Raw genomic sequence first — 26,869 nt, forward strand, 5'->3', positions numbered from 1 at the left:
CCATTTTTGCTCCCCATAGCTTTTTCTTCCATACATTCTCTTAGTGCTCTGGTTCATGATAACATGGCAAGTCCAAACACTGTGCAATGGCTGCTGTGGATAATGGAAATATTCTCTCCTCCATTCTCATACAGTGTTATCCTCTTCCCCACTCTTTATTTCTTAGAATCTTTCTCTGGACTTTTCCAGTAGCTGTCTTTGGTAGTGTCTGAACAAACTCCACCTGAATGACAAAAAATGCTTGTTTTAGCAAAACACCTTCTAATTTATCTCTGAGAGGCAAGAAAATACACAGTAACATTATGGTGAGGGTAACAATCTGGAAAGCTGCACAGCTTGGGGCTAGGATGGCGAAATTCCTTGCTGCATGACTCAGCAAGACTACACTGGCCATACTTAACTTGCAAGGGCAAGTATAATGATCCTGGAGAGAAGTGTGCTTCAACTATTAGGAAAGAGAATCATAGGTGTTCTCCAGATACTCTGATGCTAGCAGAAATTTCTGCTTTGTTTTGGCTGAGTCTGAACAGAGCTCAGGAGAGGAACTGATAAGAACAGAATGCCTTGTTCATTTGTGTTGCTGTGAAATCCCTGATATTTCAGGAACTGGTCTTTGGTATTACCATTTCCTCCCTCCTCCCTCCCCCCCTTTTTTTTTTTCCACTAGGAATAACAGCAAATCCAAGCTTACAGCTGCAACACGTTCTCAAATTTATTTTCATGTTACCTATGCTGGAAGAGTTTGTCAGAAAGCAGTGAAAAAGAAACAGGAGCAGGACAAAAACAGTTCAGTTTCTGACATAATTAGACCTGACTCTTATTGTGTACTTACCTTTCTTGGGTACTTGTAAGGAGCAGTCACCTTTTTGACATGTTGTTGAAGATCATGAGTTAGTTTTTCTGGGTCATGTGATATGAAAGCGGGAGCCAAAACAATGAAGGCTTTGACTACCTGTGCCACAAAAGTGAAAGGACTATGTTAACTTCTAGATGTGGTAATAAAAGGACTGCTAAAACTGAAGACCAAAATACAAAAATGTGAAATATTGAGGTTTTTTTTTAATCTCCCCTGTCCTTGGCATTTATTACAAAAACAGCTGTAATGAATTACATATATTAAAGCACGGGAATGTTTTGTTTTATTTTCCTTTCATGTTTTTCTTCTTCACTTTATACACTACTAAACTCTCCAAAAGATTTTGGAGTAGAAAGTAGAAAGCTGCTGAAAATTTCATCTCAGGTCTCAAAGACTTGTTGCTATACTGAAACAACAGAACTAAAAAAACCCTTTCTGATTATCACTGCCACCATGTGCTTGGTGACGAAACAAAAGGAATTAAATCTCAAATACTATTTCTCAGAAAAAAAGATGCCACAATAAATCTGTTATTTAAATAAAACCTTGTTATGAGGGAAATGCTGAAATTCTGAGATCTATTAAGTTTTCAATCTTTTAACCTATTTTAATTTCAAAATCTTAAATGATTTCAGTCAAGGGAAGTTCAGTACATGCAGAGAACTAGATGCTTAGAATAAAATATATTAAATATATTTATTTCCATATATATATATATTTTACCTCCCCTCGGATTGGATCAGGGCTGCTGACAACAGCTGACTCTGAGACTGCTGGGTGTTGTATTAATGCACTTTCGACTTCGAATGGACCAATACGATACCTAGGAGAAAAATACAAATATGACTACACAACAACCACAGCAAGCTTGTCATTTCGCTAGTTTTTTTCAGGTCAAATTTTTTGATAAAACACTTCGCTAACAGTCAAACAATGGAATCTAAAAGCAAATGACTTACCCAGAAGAATTAATTATATCATCAGATCTTCCAACAAACCAAACATATCCTTCTTCGTCCATAATTCCTCTGTCCCCAGTGACATAAAAGTTTCCAGTCATGCAGGCAGCAGTTTTCTCTGGATTATCCTGACAACAAGCAGTAATAAAAGAAAGAATGTGATCAAGATATTTCTTAAGCAATTTTCACAGTAGTATGTTTAATACTATTTCATGAGTTGGGTTTAAAAAAAAGAAGAATCATTTTAATTATCAGTCTTTCACTCTAAGTGTGTAAGAAGCAGAAAAGAATATTTGTATATTCATGGATTTATGTTCTAGGGTACAAAGGTGTGCTCCATCAAAATGCTTATTTATCACAGTATCTTGCTAAAATGCATAATCCGCTCACTTCAGATAAATGCTTTTATTATTTTTCTTGCAGGGCAACTCTACAATGACCTTTCAATAGAAACTTTTAACCCCTGTGCTTCCAAGGTGAAAGCAAAATGAGATGACCCACAGGAAAAACTTCATTAACTACACTGATTTATTGGGTGCAGATTATACAAGAAAAACAAAATAAAACAACAACAAAAACAGCTTAACAACAGAAAACTTGTGTAAAATTAAAGCAATATTACCAAACTAAAATAAGATGTTTTTAATCCCGCAGTTAATTTCTGGGAGTTGTTGTTTGGGGATGCTTCAAATATCATGTCGATTCAGAAGAAGCAGCATATAGATAGGTTTCTCAAAGCTTATTCAATGTGATGGCCCAAATGCAGCAGAAAATGTACCATGGTCAGGTACAGGTGTGGAACAAGGTACTTCTGCTTCATGCTGCAAGTTGCAGTTATACTCTGCATGTCTGTTCTTGATCAGATGTACTGATCAGGCACAAAGCTCTCAAGTCACCTGGAGAGACCCTGTGAAGATGCTGGCTGAAATTCTGCTTCTCAGTGAATAACTTTGCCCTGGGTTTCTCTTGAGCTTCTTGGGAGGCACAGCAGGCAGACCAACTCAAACCTACCAAGTACTCAGAGAACATGCAGAAGGGTCGTGCAGGTTGAACTTGGATAGCAATGTTGCCTTCTTCTCCTTCAGGCAGAACAGTCCCATGGTCATCTATGATCTACAGGAAGAATGACAGAATCACAGAATACCCTGAGGTGTAGGAGACTTTCAAGGATCATCACGTCCAACTCCTGGCTCACAATGACTGAGTGTTGTCCAAATGCTTCTTGAACACAGGCAGCTTGGGGCCATGATCACTGCCCTGGGGGACCTATTCCAGTGCCTAAATACAGTGCCCAAAGGGATATATCGTTACTGATTTGATTAACTTAATGAAATATCTGTGACGTAACAAGTGAATGATGCACAGGAACACAGCATTCTCTTAACACACGTACCCACAACTACAGATGAGCTCAGATGTAGTGTATCAACATACCCGCACATCATAAGGTGGAACAGCTTTTCCCAAAGAGCCAGGTTTAATTTTCATTCCTTTCATATTGGCACATATTGTTACCTGTATAATAGATAAATAGATAGATATTTATATTTGTGCAATATTTTATAGATGTTATTATGGGCTTGTATTAGGCCTGACACCTCCTCATGACTGAATCAGGACTAAAGCACTATGGTTCTCCATCACATCAAGGAAGGGTCAGCAGTGTGGAAAGAGGTTGCTTGTGCTCAGACTGAGACAGTGGATTCTTTTGTTAACACTTAAATTTGCATGCTTGCAGAGACAAAAGAGCAGAGACATCTCTTATCTTATTTCAATAATGGGACAATTAATTTGGAACCATCTCAAGGTTAAGTGGAGAGAATGCATGAAATCTGATTCTTAGTGGCTTTGTTTTATTCAACAGGGATATAAACTGATCTACTACAAGTTATTTTGCAGGGAGCTTCTTTTAAAAAGTTCATTTAAATGATTCTCACCTTGCTGCTGATTTATCAAAGCACACTGTGCCTTAGATATTGTTACCTTTAAGATGGCATACTGCAGGAATTAATACAAACATACTGTTTCAGTCTGGCCATAGCCTTCATAGATATCCAGCCCTGTTTGGATTTTCCACTTCTTCATCACTTCAGGATTGAGTGGTTCTCCTCCAGACAGACAGTGTTTCAGAGTCATGAATCTGTAGCTTGAGAAGAATAGCAAGTAAAATAGTTCTCTTAATTTTTGAAAATAGCAGTTGAATGGTCTTACCTGGGGCATGTGCCTCAACTTTCAAAGGAAGTATGCCTAAAACTTCACAAGCTAGACTGCAAATGACTATAATACTTCTGTCACATTATCTTTGATTGGACTCCTAGATTGCTCATGTTATCACTGAGGGGTTTACTCTCATTGTATTTCTCATAAGCTCAAATATTTTACAGTGTAACAGACCAGTGGGAACAACTGCCAAATAACTATCAGCATGTCAAAGTCCTCTAAATATTCTCTTTGTTCTCAAGGATACAGGAGCGGCTTCACTGTACTCCAGCAGCTCCTTGATCCAGTGCTGTATGAAATCCTCCTTGACTTAAATTTAATTGTGAGCCAGATGTTTGGAGGAAGTGACACTTTAAAAAAGATATACCTAATTTATATCTAATCATTTTAATCTATTTCCTCTGTGCACTTTTTTCAGAGATTCCAGGGTCCAGGGACCCTGAACAGTCTAAGGTACTTATACTTATTCCCCTCATTTCAAACACAGCCTTCTCTTCTGAGAGCAAATTATTGCTAATTAGCTTTCCTTTAATAGAAAAAATAAAAAATAAAAAAGGGACAACAACAACCAAAACCTAACATAAATAACTAAACAGCCACTGCTGTCACAGCATTATATCCTAGCACCTGCTACCCCTACAACACAATGTGCAGTACCTGCTCACATCATGTTGGACAAGCATGCGGTAGGCAGTGGGGACAGTGCAAAAGGTGGTAATAGGGTATCTTGAGAGAGTCTAGGAAAAAAAAACAGAAAGTGATTTTGTTGAAAAGAAAATGTAGTGATGGCTCTGACCTTGTAAATATCTTGAGATATTAACGTGACTATAAGGAATGACCTGAAGTTGTGCCAGGAGAGGTTCAGGTTGGATATTAGGCAAAATTTATTCTCTGAATGAGTGGTCAGGTGCTGGAATGAGCTGCCTAGGGAGGTGTTGGATTCACTGTCCCTGGAGGTAGAAACATGGTACTCAGGGACATGGTTTAGTGAGGAAATATTGGTGGTAGGTGGATAGTAGGACTGGATGAACTTGGAGGTCTTTTCCAACCTTGGCAATTCTATGATTCTGTGACTTCTGTGCTAAAATGTTTGCAAAATCAAACACATAAAAATGCGATATGTTTAACACAAGAAAAAATTTGAATGAATGAGATATCCTGAGCATAGAGTGGTTGTACCAGTCATTGCCACTGTTAAGGGAAAAAATACAATGCTTTCTGTCCAATAAAAATAATTCATAAATAAATGACTACTGAGAGCACCTAGTAGTTCCATGTAAGATTATTTTCTGCTTCCCTGTCCTAGAGTTAAGTGACAGTAGTGAACTGGGAAGAAGCTTTTACAAGTTTACTCTCAGAGCAGTCTGTATCTCCTGTCTAGGAAAGAGGCTAATGGTGAGGAGAAAGTTCAGAATAGCAGAAATCCAGTTCAGGTACTTACTCTACTCTGATTACTGACTAGTGCCCACCCTTCTCTCAAAGTGCCCAGAAGCCCATATTCAAATTTCACTTTAGGCTAAGCATGGGACAGAACAGCAGAGATCTTGAGTTAATTCCCTTCTATGTCTTTCACCATATCTCCTCCACCCTGTAGCCTAACAAGAAGGGAAAACACTTGCTTCTCCTTCTTACTGTGCACAATAAAGAGAGATAATTGCTGGAGTGTGGGAAGTACCATGCCTGCTGCTGAAGAAAGCTGAGTAGGTATGCTCTGGAATCCAGTTTGTTTCACCTATGACAGCTGGAAATAAAGCTCACAGCATGAAATGTTATGCTTACTTTTGCAATGACTGTTGGTTTAAACTGTGGCATACTGTGAACAAAAACACAAGATCCACTGATCCATGGTGCAAAAATACTGCTCCAAGCTGCTTTCACCCAGCCAGTATCAGAGGTATTCCACATTATATCTGATGGAGTCAAGTTCATCCAGTGCCTGATAAAGCAGAGGGGAAAAATAAATGTTTCACATAATGTGAAAGACAACTTAGGGACAAGTCACAGCACAATTAAAGGAAAGGACAGGAGGCTTCCGTTAGAAGATATGGTGTCAGCAATTAGGGCTCTTTAGAAAGTTTGTAGGAATTTGAGATATGAAACATTCTCTTGTTTCCATTAATTTCCTCCTGTTTAACATTTCTAGTGTCTGTTTTACTGCTGAGCAGCCTTGGAATGTGTTGTACAATTGGATTCAAACAAAAAAATTGGTCATTTGAGTAGGCCTTCTCATCAGAGATATCAGCTAAATCACAGGTTACTTATCTAGGAAAATAACAAAGTTAGTTCTATTGACTCCACACTCTCATCTTTCAACAGAGAATGCCAAAGAACATATGTCTTTTGGTTTTCACAGAATTTCTCCCTTCTTGGTAACTACAAGTGAAGGTAAATAATTGTCAAACTAGATCCAAGTGATCTGTGACTTTTCAGATGTTATGATCCAAGGGCTTTTGGTTCTCAAGGGAGATTTTTATAATTCTGAAGAACTCAGCTCTATCTGATTTTGCTATAAGGACACTCTCCTGACTGCTCCTCTGCAATCAGCCCTGTAAGTAATAAAACACTGTGGCTGATGTTTTCAACTGAGACTACAAAAAAATTTTATTAACCACTGTTTCACCCTGAGAGAAGAAAGAGGAGGAAGAAACAAGATCCTACATTTAATGTGTAATGCCTACATTTATTGCAGTTTTTACTATTGTATTTTAAAAAAGAATAATTTTTTCTGTGAGGGTAACTGAATCCTGGAGCAAGCAGTCTGGAGAGGTGATGGAGTCTCCTGTGGAGATATTCAAAACCCAACTGGATTCTTTCCTGTGCAACCTGCTGGAGGGAACTGCTTTAGCAGAGAGGGCTTGACTAGATGATCTCCTGAAGTCCCTTCCTGCTCCTGTCATTCTGTGATTATGTCTCTTAATCATGACACTGAAAGCATCTAGGAACAATACCTGCTACTGGTGGCAAATCCGATGCCGTAACTGCTGTGGGACTGCAGCACCATTTTTGGAGGGCCTGTACTTCCACTAGTAAAATAGATGAGCATTGGGTCTTCATTTCTTGTCTTAATGCATTTGTGGTCAGCAGATGTCACCCTTCAGAAGAAATAGTATATGATGGCTACTACACATATATTTTCCACTTTATTTTTTAAGATTTAGAAGTTAAATAGGAAAACAGTTGGCTCTGAGATATATGATCTCACAGAATAAATAGTTGCATCAGATGGTACACATAAGAGTTAGAGACACGTTTTGATAATCACATTTCTGTTCCATATAACATAACTTTCACAATAATTTTTACCTAAAGCCTATTCCAGTGACTGCCTACATCTATTTTTACAGCACTTTCTGTGGAACAGCAGGTAGCTGCAAAACCAATTTCTGCCTCAGTGCATACCATCTCCCACTCTGAAGTCAGTGGAAGCCATATGCATGTAATGATGGCAGATTAGGAACTTTTAGACACACATTGTACTACTTAAGTTCAAGATGCTATCCAGACTGTCCGGACTGTCAAGATAGTCAAGGGAAGAAATAGCTGATGCTGTATCAGCTGGGCAACAAGAACTGGCAATGGCTGCATTATTGCTGAATTCAAGAGCCATAAGGCTGGGATCTAGTAGACAAGCACAACATGGCTTCAAGTTTAGTACTCTGTGTGCTGGTGTTGTGGTCACAGTTGTAAGCTTCTAAAAAGGTCTCTGTTTCCAAGCTGTTGTGTAAGGAGCAGCTCAAAGACCTGATTCCAGATCCCAAAAGGTGTGTTGGAGGGATTTGATCACTTAATACAGTGATAAAAGTGAGTTGGTAGAGGGTTGGAAAAACATAAGTCATCTGTATTTTGGAATTTCAAAATGTAGCAAAGTTACCTGACTGACAGTTTCCTTTCACAGGAGTGATGCTAAAACAACTGAATACTCACGCAAAGAGTTCTTTGAGGTTCAACCACCCATCTCTCCTCCCTTTGGCTACAATTAGTTTGGCTTTCAGAAACTGGCAGCCAGGCAAGATGGATTCCACAGCAGGTGCCAGGGTATCATTGGTAATGATGCACTTGGCCTTTGAAGCCTGGAGTCGGTATAAAATATCTTTGACTGTTAATTGGCATGTTCCTGGAATAAAGACAATTCCTGCAAAAAAGCAACACAACAAGCTGGAAAATAGTCCAGTTGTCTTTATGATGTTTATACAACATGACTGTTCTTTTTAATAAGGAATTAATATCTCTGACATTATACAGAACTCAATAGATCAAGTTCAGGTAGCTCATACACATTACTTCAGTCAACATCGCTGTCCAGCTTCGATTAATTTTGTAGCATGAACAAATGTGAGTTTGGATAATGAGCAGAATGTGAATGTTATCAAATTTTCAGGAAAAAAAAGAATTCCCTGGATTTCTATACATCCTTTTCCCAAGAATTTCAATAGTCTGAACACATATGATTGATTTCAGTCTTGTTGCAGATTCAGAGGTGTCTACCAAATTTTTCAATTGGGAAACTGAAGAACTGGGATACTGAATGATATTCCCATGTCATAATACAGAAAAAAACTTAGAATTGAGTTCCCTGACACTTGATACCATTTGCAACCTGCAACAATCCCAGAGCAAACAATACAAAAGTGCCTGTTGATGCTGAATTATTCTATCATGGATTTATTTTCATGCAGACTGAAAAGGTGATGGGTAAAATTCTTCTGAAGAATCTGTGGAAATAACAGCAGAGCAGAAAAATACTGCACTGAATTATTTAGTATCACTGTTAGATTACTGCATTAGAACTGTCCATGCTGATAGTATGTTTGGTCAAATCTGGCCTCAGATTGTAACCATTTGGCCTCCATTGGCTTCAAGTAAGGACGGCATTTATTTCAACCAGGTCTGTTAAGCAACTAGTTTATGGTGTTATTTAGGTTCCTGTGTAAATGCTGCCAGCTTTCCTTCTGTATAAGAGAAGAATTATACAGAAAAGAACAGCTAATTCCCGCTTACTTCTCCCCTCTCCCCCCCCCCTTTTTTTTTAGATTGACAATGTAATTTTTTCACATCTATTTATTTTCTACATTCTTTCTGTTTCGAAGACATCAATAAGATGACTTACCTGTCCGGATGCAGGCTATACTCAATAGCCACCATTCAGGGACACGAGGCAGAACTGCCAGAACTTTATCTCCTCTCTGCAAACCACATGCCTCAGAAAGTATGTTAGCTGTTTTTCTGGACAGAAATCCCAACTCTTCAAAGCTCCACTTCACCTCCTCCCCTTCATCATTTACCCACCAGAAAGCTGGATTTGCTGGTCGTCTTCCATCCTAGAACATAGCAACAGAACATATTCAATATGATGACAAACCTTAAAACATTTAGTTTCTATCCAAAATAACTCCAGACTACACAGATCTTTGGTAATCAATCCCGTGGAGTGATGCCCACATTTCTGACAAAGAAAAGAAAATAATGCATTGTGATTTCCAGCCACTATTACTCAGCAACCATCATGAAAATTGTTCCTTATTGTCTGGTATTTTTTTCAATGCCTATAAAATAGAAGAAAATCACTACCTTTTCCAGTTGCATCCACTCATCCAAGACATCACTTGCAAAGTTGAAATATTTGGGTAGTTCCTTTTCACACCGGTTTACAGAGTCATAATATGAAATAATCTGAGATGAAGGAAGCCTGTTACATCCATGGAATAATCTGAATGGCAACCTCAGAATCTGCAAGTAGCGAGTCATCCGGGATATCATAAATGTTCTCATGATAAACAAAGATCTATCAGGCAATGGGAAAAAAATCCAGATAAACACTTACAGGGATCAGACATCTGCAATGAAAGAAATTCTGTTAAGAAACAACCAATTTTTTTTCTTTTTTTTTTCTATCTTTGTTCTCTATTTTTTCAGCTCATGAATGAATCCCATATCTTTGTCATCCCACCTGTGCTCTGGGAGACTTAGGCTTGGGTATCTTATAACAGGGTATGTTCATTTCAAACAGGTCTAGTTCCTTTCCCTCTGTTATTCTTGTCATAAATGCTCAGAGTCCAATAGGAGTTTTTGGAATATTTTATTAAATCAAAAGGTGAAAGGCAATAAGCAAGCAGCGCTGGCCGGGGAGTCTCCGCTCCACCAACAACACACACCAAGAAGATGGTTCCCTTTTCTTTTATACAGTATCTTATTTTAAATTCCCTGAAGTCCCCCCCTTTCGGTTAATCATTTTATTCTTCTACGCTTGCGTGGCTAGTCGCTAGGAGGTCGCACATTCCTTCAGGTGGTCTTCGGGATGAAGTCTGTTTGTCTTCCTCAGTGCCCTCTGATTCATCCCTCTGGGCTCGGCCTTGAAAGGTTTGTGTTTGAGATGCTTATCTCTGCCACCCCTTGGTTTGAGGAATGTGCACTCCCGGCTCCATCTTGCAAGGTTTTGTGTTTGAAATGCAGATAGAGTTCTGTTCTCAGTTTATCCTCCCATGTCTTATAAGGAAATTTTACTCCTTTAAGCGATTGTGTCTGCCTATTATGGTTAATGCTAGTTTACAGTTATTGTATCAGCATCCTTGACATTGTGTCTTTTGACACGAATAACATCCACGTTTTACATTCTGAAAGATGGTTTTTACACTCATTGGAAGACAGCTTTGGAAAAGAGATGAATAACAGATGTTTTCTCTGTTATGAAAACAACCACAAAGTCAAACAGGAGACTCTATCTTCCTTTATTTTTTCCCTTCCCTTTAGAACCTGAATGCTGTGTCTGTATGTGTGATCTTATCTTGAAAACAGCCTGAATATACAGATCTCGGATTTCATTAATCACCCTGTATAAGTGCTAATCAGACTCTTCTCAAGGTGCAGTACAACTTAAAGCTTTTGAGATTTACAAGGAAGAGTTTACTTGAAACCAAGCCTTCCTCAAACCAGGTATGAAAACAACCTAAACTGAAGCAATCTGTCAACCCTAAACAATGAAGACTAGCCCAACAACCATAATCAGGATCATCAAACATGATCAGGATCACCAACAACTTTTGAGGAGTACCCTCCAGATACTAAATTTTTCATCCTTTTGTTTAAGAGCATGAAATAATAAAGTTACACTTACATCTCGTTGAATCAAGGAGACTTGTATAGACTTATTTAAACTAGGCCTCATAGCTTTCACATACAAGTAACTTTAGGAAAAAAGGTAAGTGAAGACAAGTAGAGCTGTTTGCAACTCAATGGGGGGAGGGGTGGGGGGGGTCGGGCAAGGACTGTGCAGTCCCATGAAGAGAAGGACAATACAATGATGGGTTGCTCTTTACAACACAATGGAGGGTCCAGTGAAGATAAGTGGAGTTGCCCGGTGCAACTCAATGGGACAGTCCCATGAAGATGAGTTGCTGTTGCAACACAATGCAACCCCCACAGTTTTTCAAGGATACCACCAGATGTGCCCAGAGACCCTCCCCACATTCTAGGACACATGCTCAGAAGGTGGGAACATTCAATGTGTATGCAACCGATTTCTTGGAAATTGGATGAATATGTATACACTATGCCTATGAATGTGTAGTCACTGTTAGGTTGTACTGAACTGGACTGATCCATCCTCAAGTCATCTCTGTCCTCGCCCTCTAGATTGATCAGCCCTCCAGAGAGCTTTGGATGTATGCTCTGGGCAACAAATTTCAACAAGGTTTAAGGATCATAGGTGTTCCTGCCACCATTAGAGGCTGGCAAACATTTTGGTGTCAGAGTTCACAAACACATTTGAAGGCTTATCCATAGGTTGAAAGGAAATGTTTGGGGCCTTCTGTTACTATACAGATATTAGCTAATGAACTGGGTAACAAGCTGTTCACATTGCATGAAATCATTCTATAGCTGAGAATCAATGGCAAATAGCTCTGATTTAACCTACAAAGTAGGTATCTTTCTTGAGGTACAATATGGCACTTCAGCAGAGTATACCCTGAATCAGACTGCAGGATGTAGCTTCGCAAGCACAATAAACAGGTATCAACCAGAGGAACAATTATCATCTACTTTTCATAGGTGCTGGAACAGGTTGCCCAGAGGGGCTATGGATGCCCTATTCCTGGAATTGTTCAAGGCCAAGTTGGACAGAACCCTGCGCGATTTGATCTAGTGCTCAGCAACCCTGCCCATGACTGGCAGTTGGAACTAGATGAGCTTTGAGATCCTCTCCAAGCCAAGCCATTCTTTAGTTCTATGATCCCATGATTCTAGTTGCCTCACTTACTGTCCTGTCTGTATCTTTGTGCTGGGTAATGGTCACAAGAGCAGGTTGTCAAACTGACTTACACTTTTGTGGGCATGTTTCCCTCCTGTGCTCTCCCACTTTCTCTCCAGGGTTCTTATTACTTACAGCAATTGTAAACCTATTATCTATGCAGAAATTGTTTTTCCAAGCACTGCTAGAGATGGGGAAGTACTTACATTAACCTTCCAGTGGAAAGGTACATTTGGCTCCACTCATGGTAAATGTAACAACCTTATCAACCTCTAAATTTGGCTGATAAAACAGCAGCTCTCTGAGCAGCAAATACTGCTGTTTAGTGCTTCTTTATTTTTGGTCACCAAATAAAGGTAGGGCAAGATGAAGATGCATCATTTTCTCTTCCTGCCATTGTTATTTCTCTCAGGTTTCCTGGCTATAGAAGGCATAAGCCCAAATGAAAGAAAGATAAGGAAATCCAAACTGCCCAAAATAAAAAAGGAGAACAGTGTACTCTTGCTGAAAAAGAGCAATTTTGACAGAGCACTGAAGGAAACGAAGTACCTGCTGGTGGAGTTCTGTGAGTATCAGCTTTGTCTGTCTCTTATCCTGGCAGCTCTGCAGAGCACAGCTGATGCTGGAGCACGAAGGTATGCCTGTTCTACTGCTGCTTTGTCCTCCAGTAGTCCTTGTTCTATGTCTACCGTGTATCTAATTCTGACAATGACTACAATCACTGATTCCTTTTTGGAATATTTGTACACCAGCCTGCTCCGTAAAACCGATACTGATACTAAGATAGATTTACATATGCATGGCTCTTACTTTGCATTCTCTGCTTCTACTGCCTAATCTTGCAAGTGTGTTTCACAGTGATGAAACTCTACGTGTTCAAAGATCACATACGGGTTTCCTCTCTTATATTTTCATCTATGTACAAAATTTATGCCAGATGGCATCTCTCCTCCGTGTTTGGGCTTCAGGGAATTGTTCTATATGTTATTTTAGTGTCTGTAATTGCATTATATAGGTCTGCAAGGCTCTTTCCCTGAAATCAGTGCTTGATTAGGTGGAGGTAGGCTTGTGGTTTTTCTATTATGTTTCTGTTCATTCTTCATAGTGAGCAACTAATTTTGTGAGTTAGAAGGTCTGGCATTATAAAACGTAAATCACAAAAGCAAAAGCAAAAAAAATAAGAGTCTTGTGATTACACCCACCTAAAAGCTCAGGCATTATGTAACTTCCCCCTCCACTTGGAATAGTTATTTGAACAGCTTGCTGGTAGCACAAACTCTTACTGCCAGAGCAAAACTTCTCCAAGGGGTTGCGTGTTACAGTTCATACCTGCAAACCTGTGAATGCTATTTCATGTTCAGAAGGTCCTACTGAGTTTCATTGCCAGTGGCCCCAGTAAGCTCATAGAGGCCATAATGGGGTGTAGGAGTTAAAAAGTGCCATGCAGCAAAACTCATTCACAGTCGGTTTGCAGAAGCCCTACAGATAGCATTGGTCTTTCCAGTGTGTTTTTCTAGCTTGCTTCATATGACCGATCAGGGAGACCAGTCCCATGGAGCAGTGCTCATCCCACTCCTCCCGATCATCACTGACATTCACATTGAATTTAACAGATGAGCTTACAATTCCACAGCTGCATACCTTGTGCATAGTGCTTTGTTGGACCAGAAATGATCATTTAGCCTACAGAAGGATGGAAATAATGCGTGGAGACACAGCATATTTCATATTAAACACTATGCGTTATGACTGTTGCAAGTAGAGAAGTTACAGCAGAGATAAAGGAGTCCTATATGTGACAGCAGTGTAAATAAAAATACTGTAAATATCCAAGTAGAGACAGTTCAACCAACCAAACACGGGAAGATACTAATTAAGTTAGGAACTTTTTCTGAGATAAGTTTACTGTGGGAGTGTCTAATGATTATGGAAAACAGATTTTTCAATTTGTGTAAGACAACAAAAGCTTTGTCTCTGTTCCCTGAGCTTGACCTTGCTTCACCTTGCTATCAGTCATGCACTCACTGAGCTCAAGACACACACACCAGCTCAGCCCTAAGCTGCACACTTTGCAAACTGTCTTTTATCTGAAGGCAGGTATGCATTAGACATAAGATGCAAACCCAAAATCTATACTGAATAAGGAATATTTATTTGAAGTTAAAGCAATATCCTAACTTTGTGGAAGTGGATGTGGTGAATCAATGAAACTAAAAATTACTTTGAGTCACGCTAAACATTTTATTAATTCTGAAACTTTTACAAAACCTAACATATTTCTTAAACTTTGGGAGCAATCACTTCAGAAATTTATTTTAAAATTAAACATTCAAATGACATGTTTGAAATGTTGAAATTTAGCAAGAATACATACATATACTTATTATTTGTTGAGGATTTAAAGCTATTTGACAAATTCACCCTGCAAACGTGAGTTGCTTTGGTTCTGTCTGAAGACGTGATATTTTGGTGAAAAAACAGTGTATCAGAAAACCATTTTTCAAGCTCTATCCTCAAGCTTTTCAAGAGTTGATTCAAAGCACTGAACCTAAATGTCCAAGTCTGGGAGGAGTTTGTACCAAGCCCCATTACTACTGACTGAGCTTATCATAACCTAAGTTCTGCAACACATTTCAGGATTTCAACCTAATAACAAATGGGAAGAAGACATGCAAAAGTTCCATGAAAAATGAGAGAAAATGAGACAACTGTTCAGAAGAGACTTGGACACTCACAAGATGTAGGAGACCTAAACTAAGATCTCCTCCTCCTAATTCAGAGAAGTTTTGGCCCTCCGTCTGATACTCCACCACTTCCACAAATGGATTTCTTCAGAACCAGAGAATGAAAGCACCATATGCTTGCACTCTGCTCCTTTAGAAAAAGTCAGAGAGAGAGCACTGTTCCCCTACCACATCTTGACCAATGAGATTCAGTGCATTCTGGTTTGGCGTCAAGGTTACTGTATCTGTCCGAAGGCTTACTGAAAACCCATGAAAGCCTATCTTCCTACAAACTAGAATGACCTCTACAGTGAGTTATGAAATCATTCAGGCTGACAAGTTCCTCAGTCAAGACACATAACCTGTGAGTTTCCAGCCTCAATCTCAGCAGATCTCTTTGGAGACAATGTCACTAGTCTTCAAAGCAGTGAAAATGCATCCTGCCTTGCAGCACTGGCCCAGGGTTTGGGAAACCTGAGCCCGCAGTGCTGAACCACCTGGATCATTTGCTAGAATTTGCTTTGCCATGAAATGAGAAGGATAAAAATCACATATTCACTTGAACAGAGAGCCAGTAAATAATTTTTTATGCCCTACTCCTTAAAATAGGCTAAGTGAATGATGTAAACATGGAACTACTTTGGTAACTGTGATAACGAGAGACAGAAAAATATTCCCACATAGGGAATTTGTGGGGCTGGTAGGAATTAGTTTTAGAAATCCTGAGATTCTTCTTCTCAACTCTTTCTCAATCATGGCAGGGCAGTGAGAGAATGCAAAGGAATCCTATACACCCTAGAAAGCGGACTTGTACCAAGAAGGAGAAAAGTGTATGCTTCAAATTTAGATTTAGTGCTGTAGGATCTACCTTAAGTGTATTTGTACTGAGAAAACCTCAACCCTTTCCCTGATGTATAATATTATCTACTTACCAGTGGTGGAATATTCAGTGAGGAAAGGCCTGCTTTGACGTCTTCTGCCCAGTGACTCCCAGGCCCTCCTGGTGCCCCCTCCAGTTCTACTCTCACTGTGTCACAGCTTTGTCTTCCTTCAGGCAAGACTGAATATGAAAGCATCTGCTGATTTTCTGCCATGCAGTGTCAGTACCCTAATAACTGAGTGAAGTACACTTGGCAAATTCCCATCATGGAATCAAAGTGATGATCCAGAAATCCAGCATTCTTCTTTCTTCATCCTGACTGCTTTCTGCAACAATAAAGTAACTGAAGGGACAGCACAAAGGAGTTGGGGAAGGGCAGAGTCCAGCTAGCTTCAATTTGCTTTTTTATGATAGAACAGAGAGCAATGTCTGAAAATAGCGTGAGCAGCACATGGCATTATGCCCATTCGCTTATCTGAACTGTGTCCTGGTTGTGCTAAGAGCACTCAGTTTCAAAGTTCACATGAGCGGGTCCTCATTCTGCTACAGTCTGCAGCATTGCCATTAGCGTTAAACTGATCTAAGTATCATTCAGATGCTTATTCACTGCAATTCACTCAGAGTACTGTTGCTTTTAAGTTTTATCCTCAAAAACATGATAATTAACAAAAATCCCAAGCACTTCAACAAAAGTTAAGCACCACAGTGAGGATAAAATATGTCCAGTTATAAACACAAACACTCCAAATACTACTGCTAACAGCTATCAACTGTGACCATTTTAAGTCATGTATTACCTTAGTCCCCACAAACTTCTCTTCTCCAGGCTAAAATCTCAGCATTTCTCCATGTTCCAGTGCACAAGTGCTGCATTTGTACACTGCACTGCTACTTTGTTCTCCAAGCTTATTTCCACTTATATATATAAAAAAAGGAACAAAAAAGAGATATTTACCTTTCCTAGCAGATCTGTGCATGCAGTGATCCACAAGATCAGCTGTAGGATTCCTGCAGCCTGGGACTGTCAATCAGTGCTGAGATAATGATATTTAATAGGTAAAATAGGGTGCCTCTTAAAGATTATCACCTTCCTAAGGCATTAAAGCAGGTGACATTTCTGAAACAAATGAAAAACTGCTGATTGTGTATACATGAGAAGGGAGACTTCCATGCAGAGGAAGAAACATGACTGATTTTAAATCTGTGTATCATCTCACTCATAAAGCCAAACCCTAACCCAAAGCACACTCACTAGGAGTGCTAGGAGCTGATTCTAGCAATGCAGAAATCTGCTCATTACAGCAGAGAATGGGAACAGTTCAAAAACTCCCAGAACATGTATATCTTATATCTAAGCTTCATACAGGAACCTAATGCAGCATGAAGGAGAGGGGGATGTGAGTGCCTCATTCATGTAGGCTTTGTTGGAAATCTGTCTCAGTCTTTAAGAGTAAATTGTTTGAAGCAGACAAATTATTTTTTTGTGCAAAATATGCTTTTAAAAATGAGCTGGATGGTGGAAATGCATGTCCAGCCAAGTACAAGCATCACTAGAATTACTAGATAATGTTCTTGTTGCCAGATGCAGTCCCATTGATTAGCATCAATCCCTTAACTAGATGTCCTTATACATGCTTTTTTTTTAATTGAACATTCTGTATAAAGATCCAAACTCTAGAATAACCTTCAGTGTTTGCATAGCAGAAGACCTCATCTGAACTGCAAACTGCAAACATTTAATTATCTCAAATTCAAAGTACAGAAGTCAACACAGGAGATAATGGGCTGTATTTTGCACAGTACAATAGAACGGGGACACTTTCAAGGTCACATAAGAAAATGTGCACTTGCAGCAAGATCAATACCTTGCTTTTCTTGCTTCCAGTATACTATATTATACAGAAAACCATTCTTCTACACAAAAAATTAAATATCTTTAGTGAAAACTGTAAAAGCAGACTACACAGGAAAGAGGAAAAGTAGGACTCCTGAAGGGAATTTCTGAATGCATCAGAAACTAACAGCTAGGAAATCAGTATTTAGCATTTCAACAGGCATATTTGCAGTGTCTGCAGCATTCACCAGACATCAGTATAGACTACCAATGAAGTTGATGGTCATCAGCAATTAACTAAAGAAAAGAGGAACTCATCCTACTTTCATGTATAGTCACTTAAAGAAAGCTCTAGGGTCATTAAAAGCACGTGTCAGCAAAAAGTATCTCTGCTCAGATTGCAATATAAAGTAGCTCACTACATGGCTCTATGAAACAAAGTAATTGTTCACTCAGGTTATCCATGTGTTCGAAGTACAAAATTTCTGGCCCTCTTCTCACTTTTGACATACCCATTTGACATGGCTTTAGGTAAAACATACTCTGATATTCTCTCTAGTACAGGGATTGCTCTGTGATGATAACCTGTCTTAATCTTTATACAGCAATATGGTAAATTCGCCAGGAAAGCAGGTCTGGTTCCTCACAAAATGTTTCCTACTGCACAGAACAAGAATGCTAGTGTCTTGGGATAGAAAAACCAGCATTTTTGACACTCCAATTACAAGTCTGTATTGCCTTCCAGTTTGTCAGGCTTTGCTTTCAATGTGTGTATGATTTCAACATTAACCTAGTTCTCTGTTTACAGAAATCAAAACCCAAAATTTGAGTTGCTGACATATGAGACAGATAAAATACAAGAAGTGCACTTAAATCCTCAAATATGTAGACTTAGCTCAGGAAATTGAAAATATGGCAAACCTCGCACACACAGCACTTTCTCTTTTGGGGAATGAGGGTATATATTACATCAGTTCATCCTGACCTTTATAGGAAGGAATTCTTATAGCAGTTCTTAAAATAAAGGAAATTGTGGTCATCAGGATTGATGCTAAAAAATGTGGTGCTGTTATTCAGCACTTGCTGTCTCGGTAAACTTGATGCAGAAATGGTGCTATGAACTCTCCCTTGCAAATAAGCGTTCTCCCAGGATGCTTCACAAAATAGCCATGACTGTGTGAGAAGGGATTCAGGTAATTTGGTGATAAGAAATCATTCTTTAAACAAAATATGTTGTTGAAATTGAAATATGTTAGAGAAAAATGGATCCCAAAATCTTCCCAGACAATCTACGTACATATGTAATGCCCATAACGCTTACTGATACCAGTGTATTTAGGAATCCTTCAGGCATCTTCAGCTTCTCTGTCTGGAATATACTAGCAATTTATTTTGCACCTTCTCAAGAAAGTTCTACTTCATGTGCAGTAAACTTCTGATCTTCCAGATTCCCAATTACAGCTGGGAACAGTAACAGATTGCACAGTAAAACACCTGTGCAATCTTATGTTAGCTATATTGAAATTGCCTCTGGTGTAAACCATTGCCTTGGAATTAGCCAGAAGGTATTGGATCCCTAATTACCATGTGACTTCTACTCATTATTCCAAGTTCAGAGCAACACATCCTCTTAGAAAGCCCAGCGTCTCTGCCTAACTGATCTGGGCTAGCCCTGTCAATATACAGTCAATATGTATCAGTACTCAGTCGCACAGCAAACCCTGTGTTTTAATAAAGACTCCATGTATCTGTAATCATTTCAAGTAATGATATTTCATAAAGTCTCAAGAAACATTCTCTGAAGAAGCAGCAGTGTTTTTGCATGGTAAATATGCTACATCTCATGTTGATAGAGCAGAATTTCCATTAGGTATCATGGTTTTCTGCAGTTTCGTCCAGAGCAGATCAAACTCAGCCAAGACTGAAATAGTACTCTGGTGTTTTTGTGTTGGGAAATAGTGTTCTGCAAATTAATGGGGGAAAAATGTTAGCAAGAGTATCTTTATAATTAGGCGAAGGGAAACTGAAATTTCAATTAAATCTCCGAAAATCTCTGTAAAGTTTCATTAAAATTAGTTCATGAACCACAACTGCCATTTGAGCTAGCAAAGGGCTGACACGTGGCATACATCTGTTATTTCAGAACCACTACCAGTCTGTGAGAACATATTCTCTTATTCTCTCCTTCCCTTCTCCATATCTTATCTGGAGGTTTCTGAATTACACAAGTTTATCCCAGTGGAGTACTTACAAAAGTAGTATCTTACAAAGAGTCTCAATGTGAGTACAAACTCTATCCTTGAACTTCCTTTAGAACCTACTCAGGATATTCTGTCAAACTTACTTTTTCACTCTATGTCATTTCTTGCCAACAAAAGACTATTGCAGTCCTGTTGATTATTCCCTATGACTAGTCCAAGTACTCATGGAATCTTGAACAATCAGAATTAACAGAAAGAAATAAGATGTAAAGATAATTTCTCATTTATTTGAGCCATAAATGGCCTATATCCAACCCCTCCAGCTACTACTTGACATAATAATTTCCACTGGAAAGCTTCACACTGGAGCCTATGTAACCGATTCTCTTTTGACTGACCTCTTCCAGATGTTTCTTTATCTCAAGCATCTCATAATTTAACTAAAGAATTCACTGAGGCTGCACGACTGCTTAAGAAAGAAGCTCCAATAATCCAGTTCGGCAAAATGGATGTCACAGATCAACATGATTTGAGAAAAGAATTTAATATTCAAGAGTTTCCTACTGTGAAATTTTTTGTGGATGGCATCAGGGAGGCTCCCATAGACTGCAAAGGTAATTTATCATATATGTTGCTAATGACAGGACATACTGACCTAATTTGCTGCCTACACTGAATTTAACAACAGTTCTGAGCAGAGCCTAAGAAAAAAAATTTACAGTGCAGCCATCAGAGGGAGCTCATACATGGCTCAGAAAAAAAAGAATAATTTGAAATCTTCCGGGGAAAGTTATTCAGTAAAGACAACAATATTGGAATAGGACAGATGAGCAATCCTTGGAAACCCAGGATTTGTTAGAGCTTTTCTTTCAATGAAAGTGCATACAAGTAATTTCCTTTCTCCTCCCCTCCCCTCTCCTTCCATCCCCTTCCTTTCCTTCTTCTCCTCTCCTTCTAGTTTTCCATCCTAAAACTGGTAAATTTTACAGAGTTAGCAAAAATGTTATGACTTGGCTAAGTATCTGTTTGTGCTCTGAGCATATACATTTGATTCACCAGTTTAAAAGAGGATTGTGAAGTTTGTCTCTGAGCCTGTAATGAAATGTAGTGCTCAGGTTTCTTCAGCTCCTGAGACCCCTGTGGCCACTCTGCTAAAAGCTGATCTTAAGTATTTTAGTAACTTGTTTCTCCTTGTACATCGGCTACTGAATTTTGTACCTACGTTCCTATAATCTACCCTTGTGTAAATAGCTTCTGCACAAATGAACCACTGAAAGTACAGTTTGCCATAGAGAATTTGTAATAGAGGTGCTGATACATGAGAATGAAAGTTCCTACTTCAGTTTCTGATTAAATCTATAGGTCTGACTTGAAAAAGTTCTTTAAACTGGTAAACCAATTTGTCAAGTATGCTAGAGAGAGCCAGAGAATATACAACATCATAACACAAGTTGCACACAGCCACCCTTCAGCTGAAAGCTTCTATTTAAGAGATACCCCCCAGCAGGACACAAGGAGTTAGCAAACTGGCTTCTCCCCTGTGGTCTGCATAATACAGTACTGACTACTGTTCAGAGCACATGTACTGCTCATAATGACTTAAGTCCCACATTATTGATTTGCTTGTACAATAGCTAGTGAAAGCCTACCTAGCAAGTATAACTATAAACATTAGGAATCCGCAAGCGAATCCTAGGTATTGAAGAAATAATTATTTACAACTCCAGAATTATTTACAAGGCCAGAATTTGCCCAGAAGAAAGAAGCTGCAGTCCACGTAGAACACCAGCAGAAATACTCCGCACAAGAACAGCTGGCTATTGGTTATATTGCTGACACAAAGCTGCAAGAGCCCAGCTCTGCGTGTGGATGGAAATCAAACTCTGTGTGGCTACTTGGTAGTACTCTGTGTTTTGCTCTGCAGACTATGCACCTTACAGCCGATGTCTGCCAGCTTGGCCTTAAAAAAATCCAATGACAACCCTCCCAAAAAATGAAACAAAACAAAACAAAACACGCACACACACACAAAAAAGCCCAAACCAATAACAACAGCAACAAAAACCAACATATTTTCAACTAGTTGCAGTGAAGCCTGCTGCAAAGACTTGATGGTAGTAAATTATATGACTCAATTTGACCTTGTCATATTGTTAAAATACACATTAGGACTTTCATCTTTGATATCCACTTGTACAGCACATCTTGACTCTAGTACTTCCCAGTGTAACACATGAAGACATTATCATGTACAATTTTTCATTAACCCTTTGCTGGACTTTTGCTCTCATCCAACGAGGAATCCGTGCTCACAGATATTTTGTGGCTGAGAGCCTCAATTTATGGCTCCATTTCCTTAGGAAATGCAATAACTAGAAAGTACTTTCAAAGAGAGTTCAGATTTCTAAAACTCCTGAAAATCTGCGAATTTACCAAATAAATGGACTGAATGTGAACTTATGAACTGAGTAGCATTAATTTGGAACCCCAAAGATGGAATGCTGCTGAATTTAAGGACAACTTTAACAGTTTTCAGCTTTGTTCCTCGTATCTAAGACAGAAGAGAAGCTGCAGTACCACTGGGGAGTTTTATCATGTCTCTGTATCTTTCTGCAGCAGCAAAGGAACAATTTTGACACTTAATTCAATTGAATAGCCAGTTCAATAAAATTTGTAATTGGTTTGAAGAAATTTTGGATTAAACCTCAGGTTGATAGCTCTTTATAGCTTATTATGATTTTGACTCAATTGTGGGGCACATGAAACCCTGCAGAACAGGTTTGCTACTTGTCTGAATTTTCTCCTATCTGCATTCCACAAGTGATCAAACGATTAACTGGACACAGTTGTGTGCCGAGGTCATAGAAAGCTGCTTGTCATCGCCAATCTTCTAGATCTGGCAGTAATCACATTGGTGATGGGACCCAGAAGATGGCTTTGAAACAGCTTTGACCTCAGACCTAAAGAGTCCAAGTTCAGAATCCTTTTCAAATTCCACTGCTTCTATCTTGATTGCTCAAAAATGTCTAATTCATTATGAAGGTCCTTTTAATTCTCTTTTTCTACCACAGGAGTCAGAAGGGCCTCAGCTTTCATCACATGGCTCAAAAGACGAACAGGACCCTGCACAGTTTTAATCAACTCCACTGATCAGGTTGAAGACATCATAAACACCAACGATTTGTCTGTGATTGGCTTTTTTAAGGTAATTCACTGGAGAGATCAAAAGGCTGATTTCCCTTCTAATCTGTTGGGGTTATGCTGTTTTCCATTGCCATCAAATCTCACACATCCCAAAGGCCCAGAACTTGCTGAAAAACTTGTACTCTCCAGCCTCCTCACTGACAGGGCAGGATAATTGTCACAGTGTTATCTGTGACAGTGACCCAAGGGAAACCGAGAAGGGAGAGAGGAGAGAAAAAGAAAAAAAACTGCGTCAGTGGCCGCGCGGCCGCCCGAGCAGAGCCGCGCTCCGGGGGGGGGGAGGGGGAAACAGCGGGAAGAGATGGGTCTACAAGAAGACAACGGCACGATCTGAGAAGGAACGGGAACTTTACTAAATCTAATAAAATTGAACAATTGAGAGAGAGATAAAATTTCCAAACCAAAAGCTGTGAGCTGACGTTAAGGAGGAATTGCAGGGGCAGCACACGTGCTGAACCTCCACGGCAGCCCAGAGGAACGCGCCCAGGCAGAGCGCCGCCTGCATCCGGTGCGGAGCTCCGCCCCTCCCCTCTGCTGCTCCCACAGCATTAACTCCTTCACTGCTGCGTGATGCTCTGATGTGGAATACCGGCATCAAAACCACAAAACCACAACAATAGTATAAGAAGAAGGCAGGTACTCAGCACTGCACAAACACTGCTTTGCAAAAGCGAAAACACTGTCATTGCTATCATCAAAAATCCAAAGACACAACAGTGTAAGCCTCTACAATGAAAATTAACTCCATACTAGCCAAAACCATGGTGTAAAATCACAGACGTGAATATTTGGCAAGGTGAAGAAAAGCTACCGTCAAATATGTCAGAATGCCTTTTATTTATCTTTACATCTGGGGGGTGGAACAGAGATCCATCAGTGCCATACTAGCAGTTTATTTAGCTCCTGCCAGGTAAGAAATCTGCAGGGAATAGGAGATCAAAATGTTGCACTGTATGTGATCCAACTCACGCAATTCTTTCTCAGGTGAAATCCTCTACTTTCTAGAGTAGATTAAGGTTCTCAGGATTTGGAAGTGAATGATGCAGAAAAATAGGCAAATATCGTAAAGCAGATATGAGCTGTCATTCAGTTAGAGCTCAGTAAAACTGGGTTAGGATTTTTTCTTCTGCTTTTTCATTGCATCCTTAAATCTTTACTATCTGAAACATTCAATCTGTGCTGTAAAGAGACTTTTATTCTAGTAAATTTCTGCCCAGTTCAAGGCACCTGAACTGATACAGTCCCAAATGTGCCAGCTGCAGTGGGCAAACCATGTTTTTCAGCTGAGAAAGTAGGATTCATCACCAAATTGCCCCCAGTAACAGAGGCGGTGAACAAAAACATACAGCATAATAGGACAAGCTGTGAAAATGGTCACAGAGTTCAGAATTTTGCTTTGCATCAATCTGCTCATGGCCATGAAGGGAGGAGGGTCTTCCAGTCTTCCAGTGCTGGATCAGATTGAGAAGCTTTTAATATTGCAGTGATGCTGAAGAGACTCCTGCAACAGGCTGACAGCAGTTAGTGTATGCAGATGTGTCTGACTGAACTCCACAATTTCTCTTGGAGGCTGAAACAACTCTAAGTGAGCACCAGCATGAGTGAGGCTATGTCAGAAATGCAGGGGGTGGAAGCCCTTGCAATGGTGTCCAAGTAAATGGCTACATTTGGCCTTCCGTTAGTCACATATTGCTCACAAACATGAATGCCAAAATGTGTTGGAAGATCTCAGCATATAAATTACTATTAATCCAGTGTGAAATAACTGTCTGATTAAATCAAATCTGAAAGAGCTGCTGCCTTTCATTGTGCTTATTGACTACTAGTTTGAGGGTGGACAGAACAGTGACTGAAAGACATAGAAGTGAAGATCCCTGCTCTGAAGAGTACTCAGTCAAAGCACCAAAAACATCCATCAGGTCCTTCTGCAAGCAGGCAGCCCTCCCCACTTGTCCATGCAGCTCTCTCTGCAGCTGTGCAGCAGAGCTGAAAGCAGGGGAGCAGCTGAAAGCAGGGGAGCAGCTGCTAGCTCAACCCTTCCTCATCTGGAGAAGTCCTTGCAGAGTGTGACAATGCCAGGGGAGTGCAGGGCAGATGAGATGAGCACACGAAGGAGATGGAGGGGCTGTTAAATAACCATATTATTGTAGCCCAGCCAGCACTAGCCAGAACAGTGAAGGCACAAGTGCTGTCACAGCACTCCTATGATCTCTATTGTGAAGATCTCCCCTTGAAAGTAGCTGTGGCAAATCATACCCACTTTGCACTCACCTCCACCTTACAAGCCTTTCGGGGCACACCTCACCTGCAGCTCTTGCTCATACACATCCTGTCAGGATCCAGAACTCAAGTTTTAATATTCCTTCTGGTACTAGGAACTTCAAAATGACAGTGTGGAAATTTTCTGCGAGACTGCAAAAGATGTGCCAGAGATGTTTTTTGGGATGACATGCAGCAAGGACATCTGTGCCCACTACGGCATCCAAATGAACACTCTTGTTGTGTTTAAGAAGGTAGGAGTGCTGTTCTAGCGAGGTAAGGTACAACAAGCTGCTGTGACAGCTTTGTGCTTTGGAAAAGCAGTTGGGTACTTTTTCAGGTTAAATAGTTCCCTATATGAAATTCAAACTGCTTAACACACAAAAAAATTGCATTTGCAGACAAGAAAGATAAGGAGGCAGACAGCTACCTCTGGATATTTTCCATCTCTCTGCCTACACTTCAGGTTCCAAATTTATACTTAAAGCCATTTTATCTAGAATCCCTATGTTCTAATTAACCAATCACTGATATACACCATGAACTGAACAAGGTAATGTTCAGTGAATTCTACTGACATTCACTCTTCTCTTTTACTTCAATCAGGAATATTTTCTTCCAATGCACATCAGAAATGGCCAACAAGAACAAATATACAGTAATAGCACCAACATTTATTCTACAACATAGTCTGACCAAAAATGGGTGTTTCACAGATAAAACATCTGGTATAGAAGAGATCTCTTATTATATTAACATTACTGAGCAAATTAAAACTGTCAGCTGTATCTTGAATTCTAGCTATAATCTTCTGTAATCCATGACATTTATTTTATTCATTTATTTATTACTGAGGATCATAAAACAGCAAAACCAAAAGCAACATTTTAGCATAAAGAGTAGTTTTGTTCCAATAGATGACAAAGCCAACTATCTCAAATTCATTATTTATTTAAGGGAAAACCTCTGTACAATGAAGTGCTTGAAGATGGTAGATGGAACAAACTGGATCTCACAAGAATAATCAAAACCTTTACCATGGATTTGATCACTGAATATAATCTTGAGGTATGATTATTTTTTCACTGTATTAACAAAAGCCATAGGAGAAGGACAGCCAGTGACATTTCACATCAACCTCTGAGAAATCTCCCTACATTTCTTGGATTTTAAGTTATCAGATTGAGACAGGCATCATGTTTTGAAACTGCTTATATGCCTTGACAAATTATTACCTGGAACAGAAGGAAGTATTTGGTTAACATGTTTCATATGCTATTTCCCACTTACTGCAAACTCTTTGTATTCCGTGGTACCTCTTATGGAAGGGAAGTGGAGCGAGAGAAACCCATACCCCCCCCCCCCCCCCCCCCCCCCCCTCCCATGTAAAGTCACTGTGTTAAGAGTTCAGTGAAGAGGGAAGACAGTTGTCTTTCTTTTTCTCCTAACAACTGCTGTTTCTGTGAACTCTGCTGGCAGTGACCATCT

The 26,869-nt window shown here is 39.5% G+C and overlaps 2 protein-coding genes across 4 annotated transcripts in view; one reads left to right on the top strand and one right to left on the bottom strand.

Annotated features, from left to right (window-relative positions):
• On the bottom strand, positions 1 to 16,124 carry LOC136046030 (acyl-coenzyme A synthetase ACSM4, mitochondrial-like). 3 transcript variants are annotated; one of them, XM_065732275.1, is made up of 14 exons: positions 15,936 to 16,124; positions 9,604 to 9,869; positions 9,143 to 9,353; positions 7,960 to 8,167; positions 6,984 to 7,127; positions 5,815 to 5,971; positions 4,693 to 4,772; positions 3,838 to 3,955; positions 3,250 to 3,330; positions 2,827 to 2,928; positions 1,816 to 1,943; positions 1,580 to 1,679; positions 833 to 952; positions 1 to 223 (listed from the first exon to the last, which is right to left on the bottom strand). In XM_065732275.1, the coding sequence occupies exons 2-14, from the start codon at positions 9,802 to 9,804 to the stop codon at positions 137 to 139; spliced, it is 1,737 nt and encodes a 578-aa protein (XP_065588347.1). In that variant the 5' UTR covers positions 9,805 to 9,869; positions 15,936 to 16,124; the 3' UTR covers positions 1 to 136. The 3 variants fall into 3 exon arrangements, with proteins under 3 accessions (XP_065588347.1, XP_065588346.1, XP_065588348.1); XM_065732274.1 differs by having other exon boundaries at positions 3,838 to 3,961; XM_065732276.1 differs by lacking the exons at positions 1 to 223; positions 833 to 952 and having other exon boundaries at positions 1,574 to 1,749; positions 1,783 to 1,943; positions 3,838 to 3,961.
• Positions 12,620 to 26,869, top strand: part of PDILT (protein disulfide isomerase like, testis expressed) — a 25,060-nt gene continuing 10,810 nt past the window's right edge. The window contains exons 1-5 of the mRNA XM_065732283.1: positions 12,620 to 12,845; positions 20,326 to 20,532; positions 22,990 to 23,123; positions 25,498 to 25,635; positions 26,339 to 26,449. Coding sequence (XP_065588355.1) covers positions 12,647 to 12,845; positions 20,326 to 20,532; positions 22,990 to 23,123; positions 25,498 to 25,635; positions 26,339 to 26,449 — 789 coding nt within the window. The 5' untranslated portion in view covers positions 12,620 to 12,646. The remainder of the gene's footprint in view (positions 12,846 to 20,325; positions 20,533 to 22,989; positions 23,124 to 25,497; positions 25,636 to 26,338; positions 26,450 to 26,869) is intronic.

Source organism: Cyrtonyx montezumae, unplaced genomic scaffold, assembly GCF_038088225.1.
Source record: "Cyrtonyx montezumae isolate F1298 unplaced genomic scaffold, pur_monq_1.0 scaffold_16, whole genome shotgun sequence".
Lineage (NCBI taxonomy): Eukaryota > Metazoa > Chordata > Aves > Galliformes > Odontophoridae > Cyrtonyx > Cyrtonyx montezumae.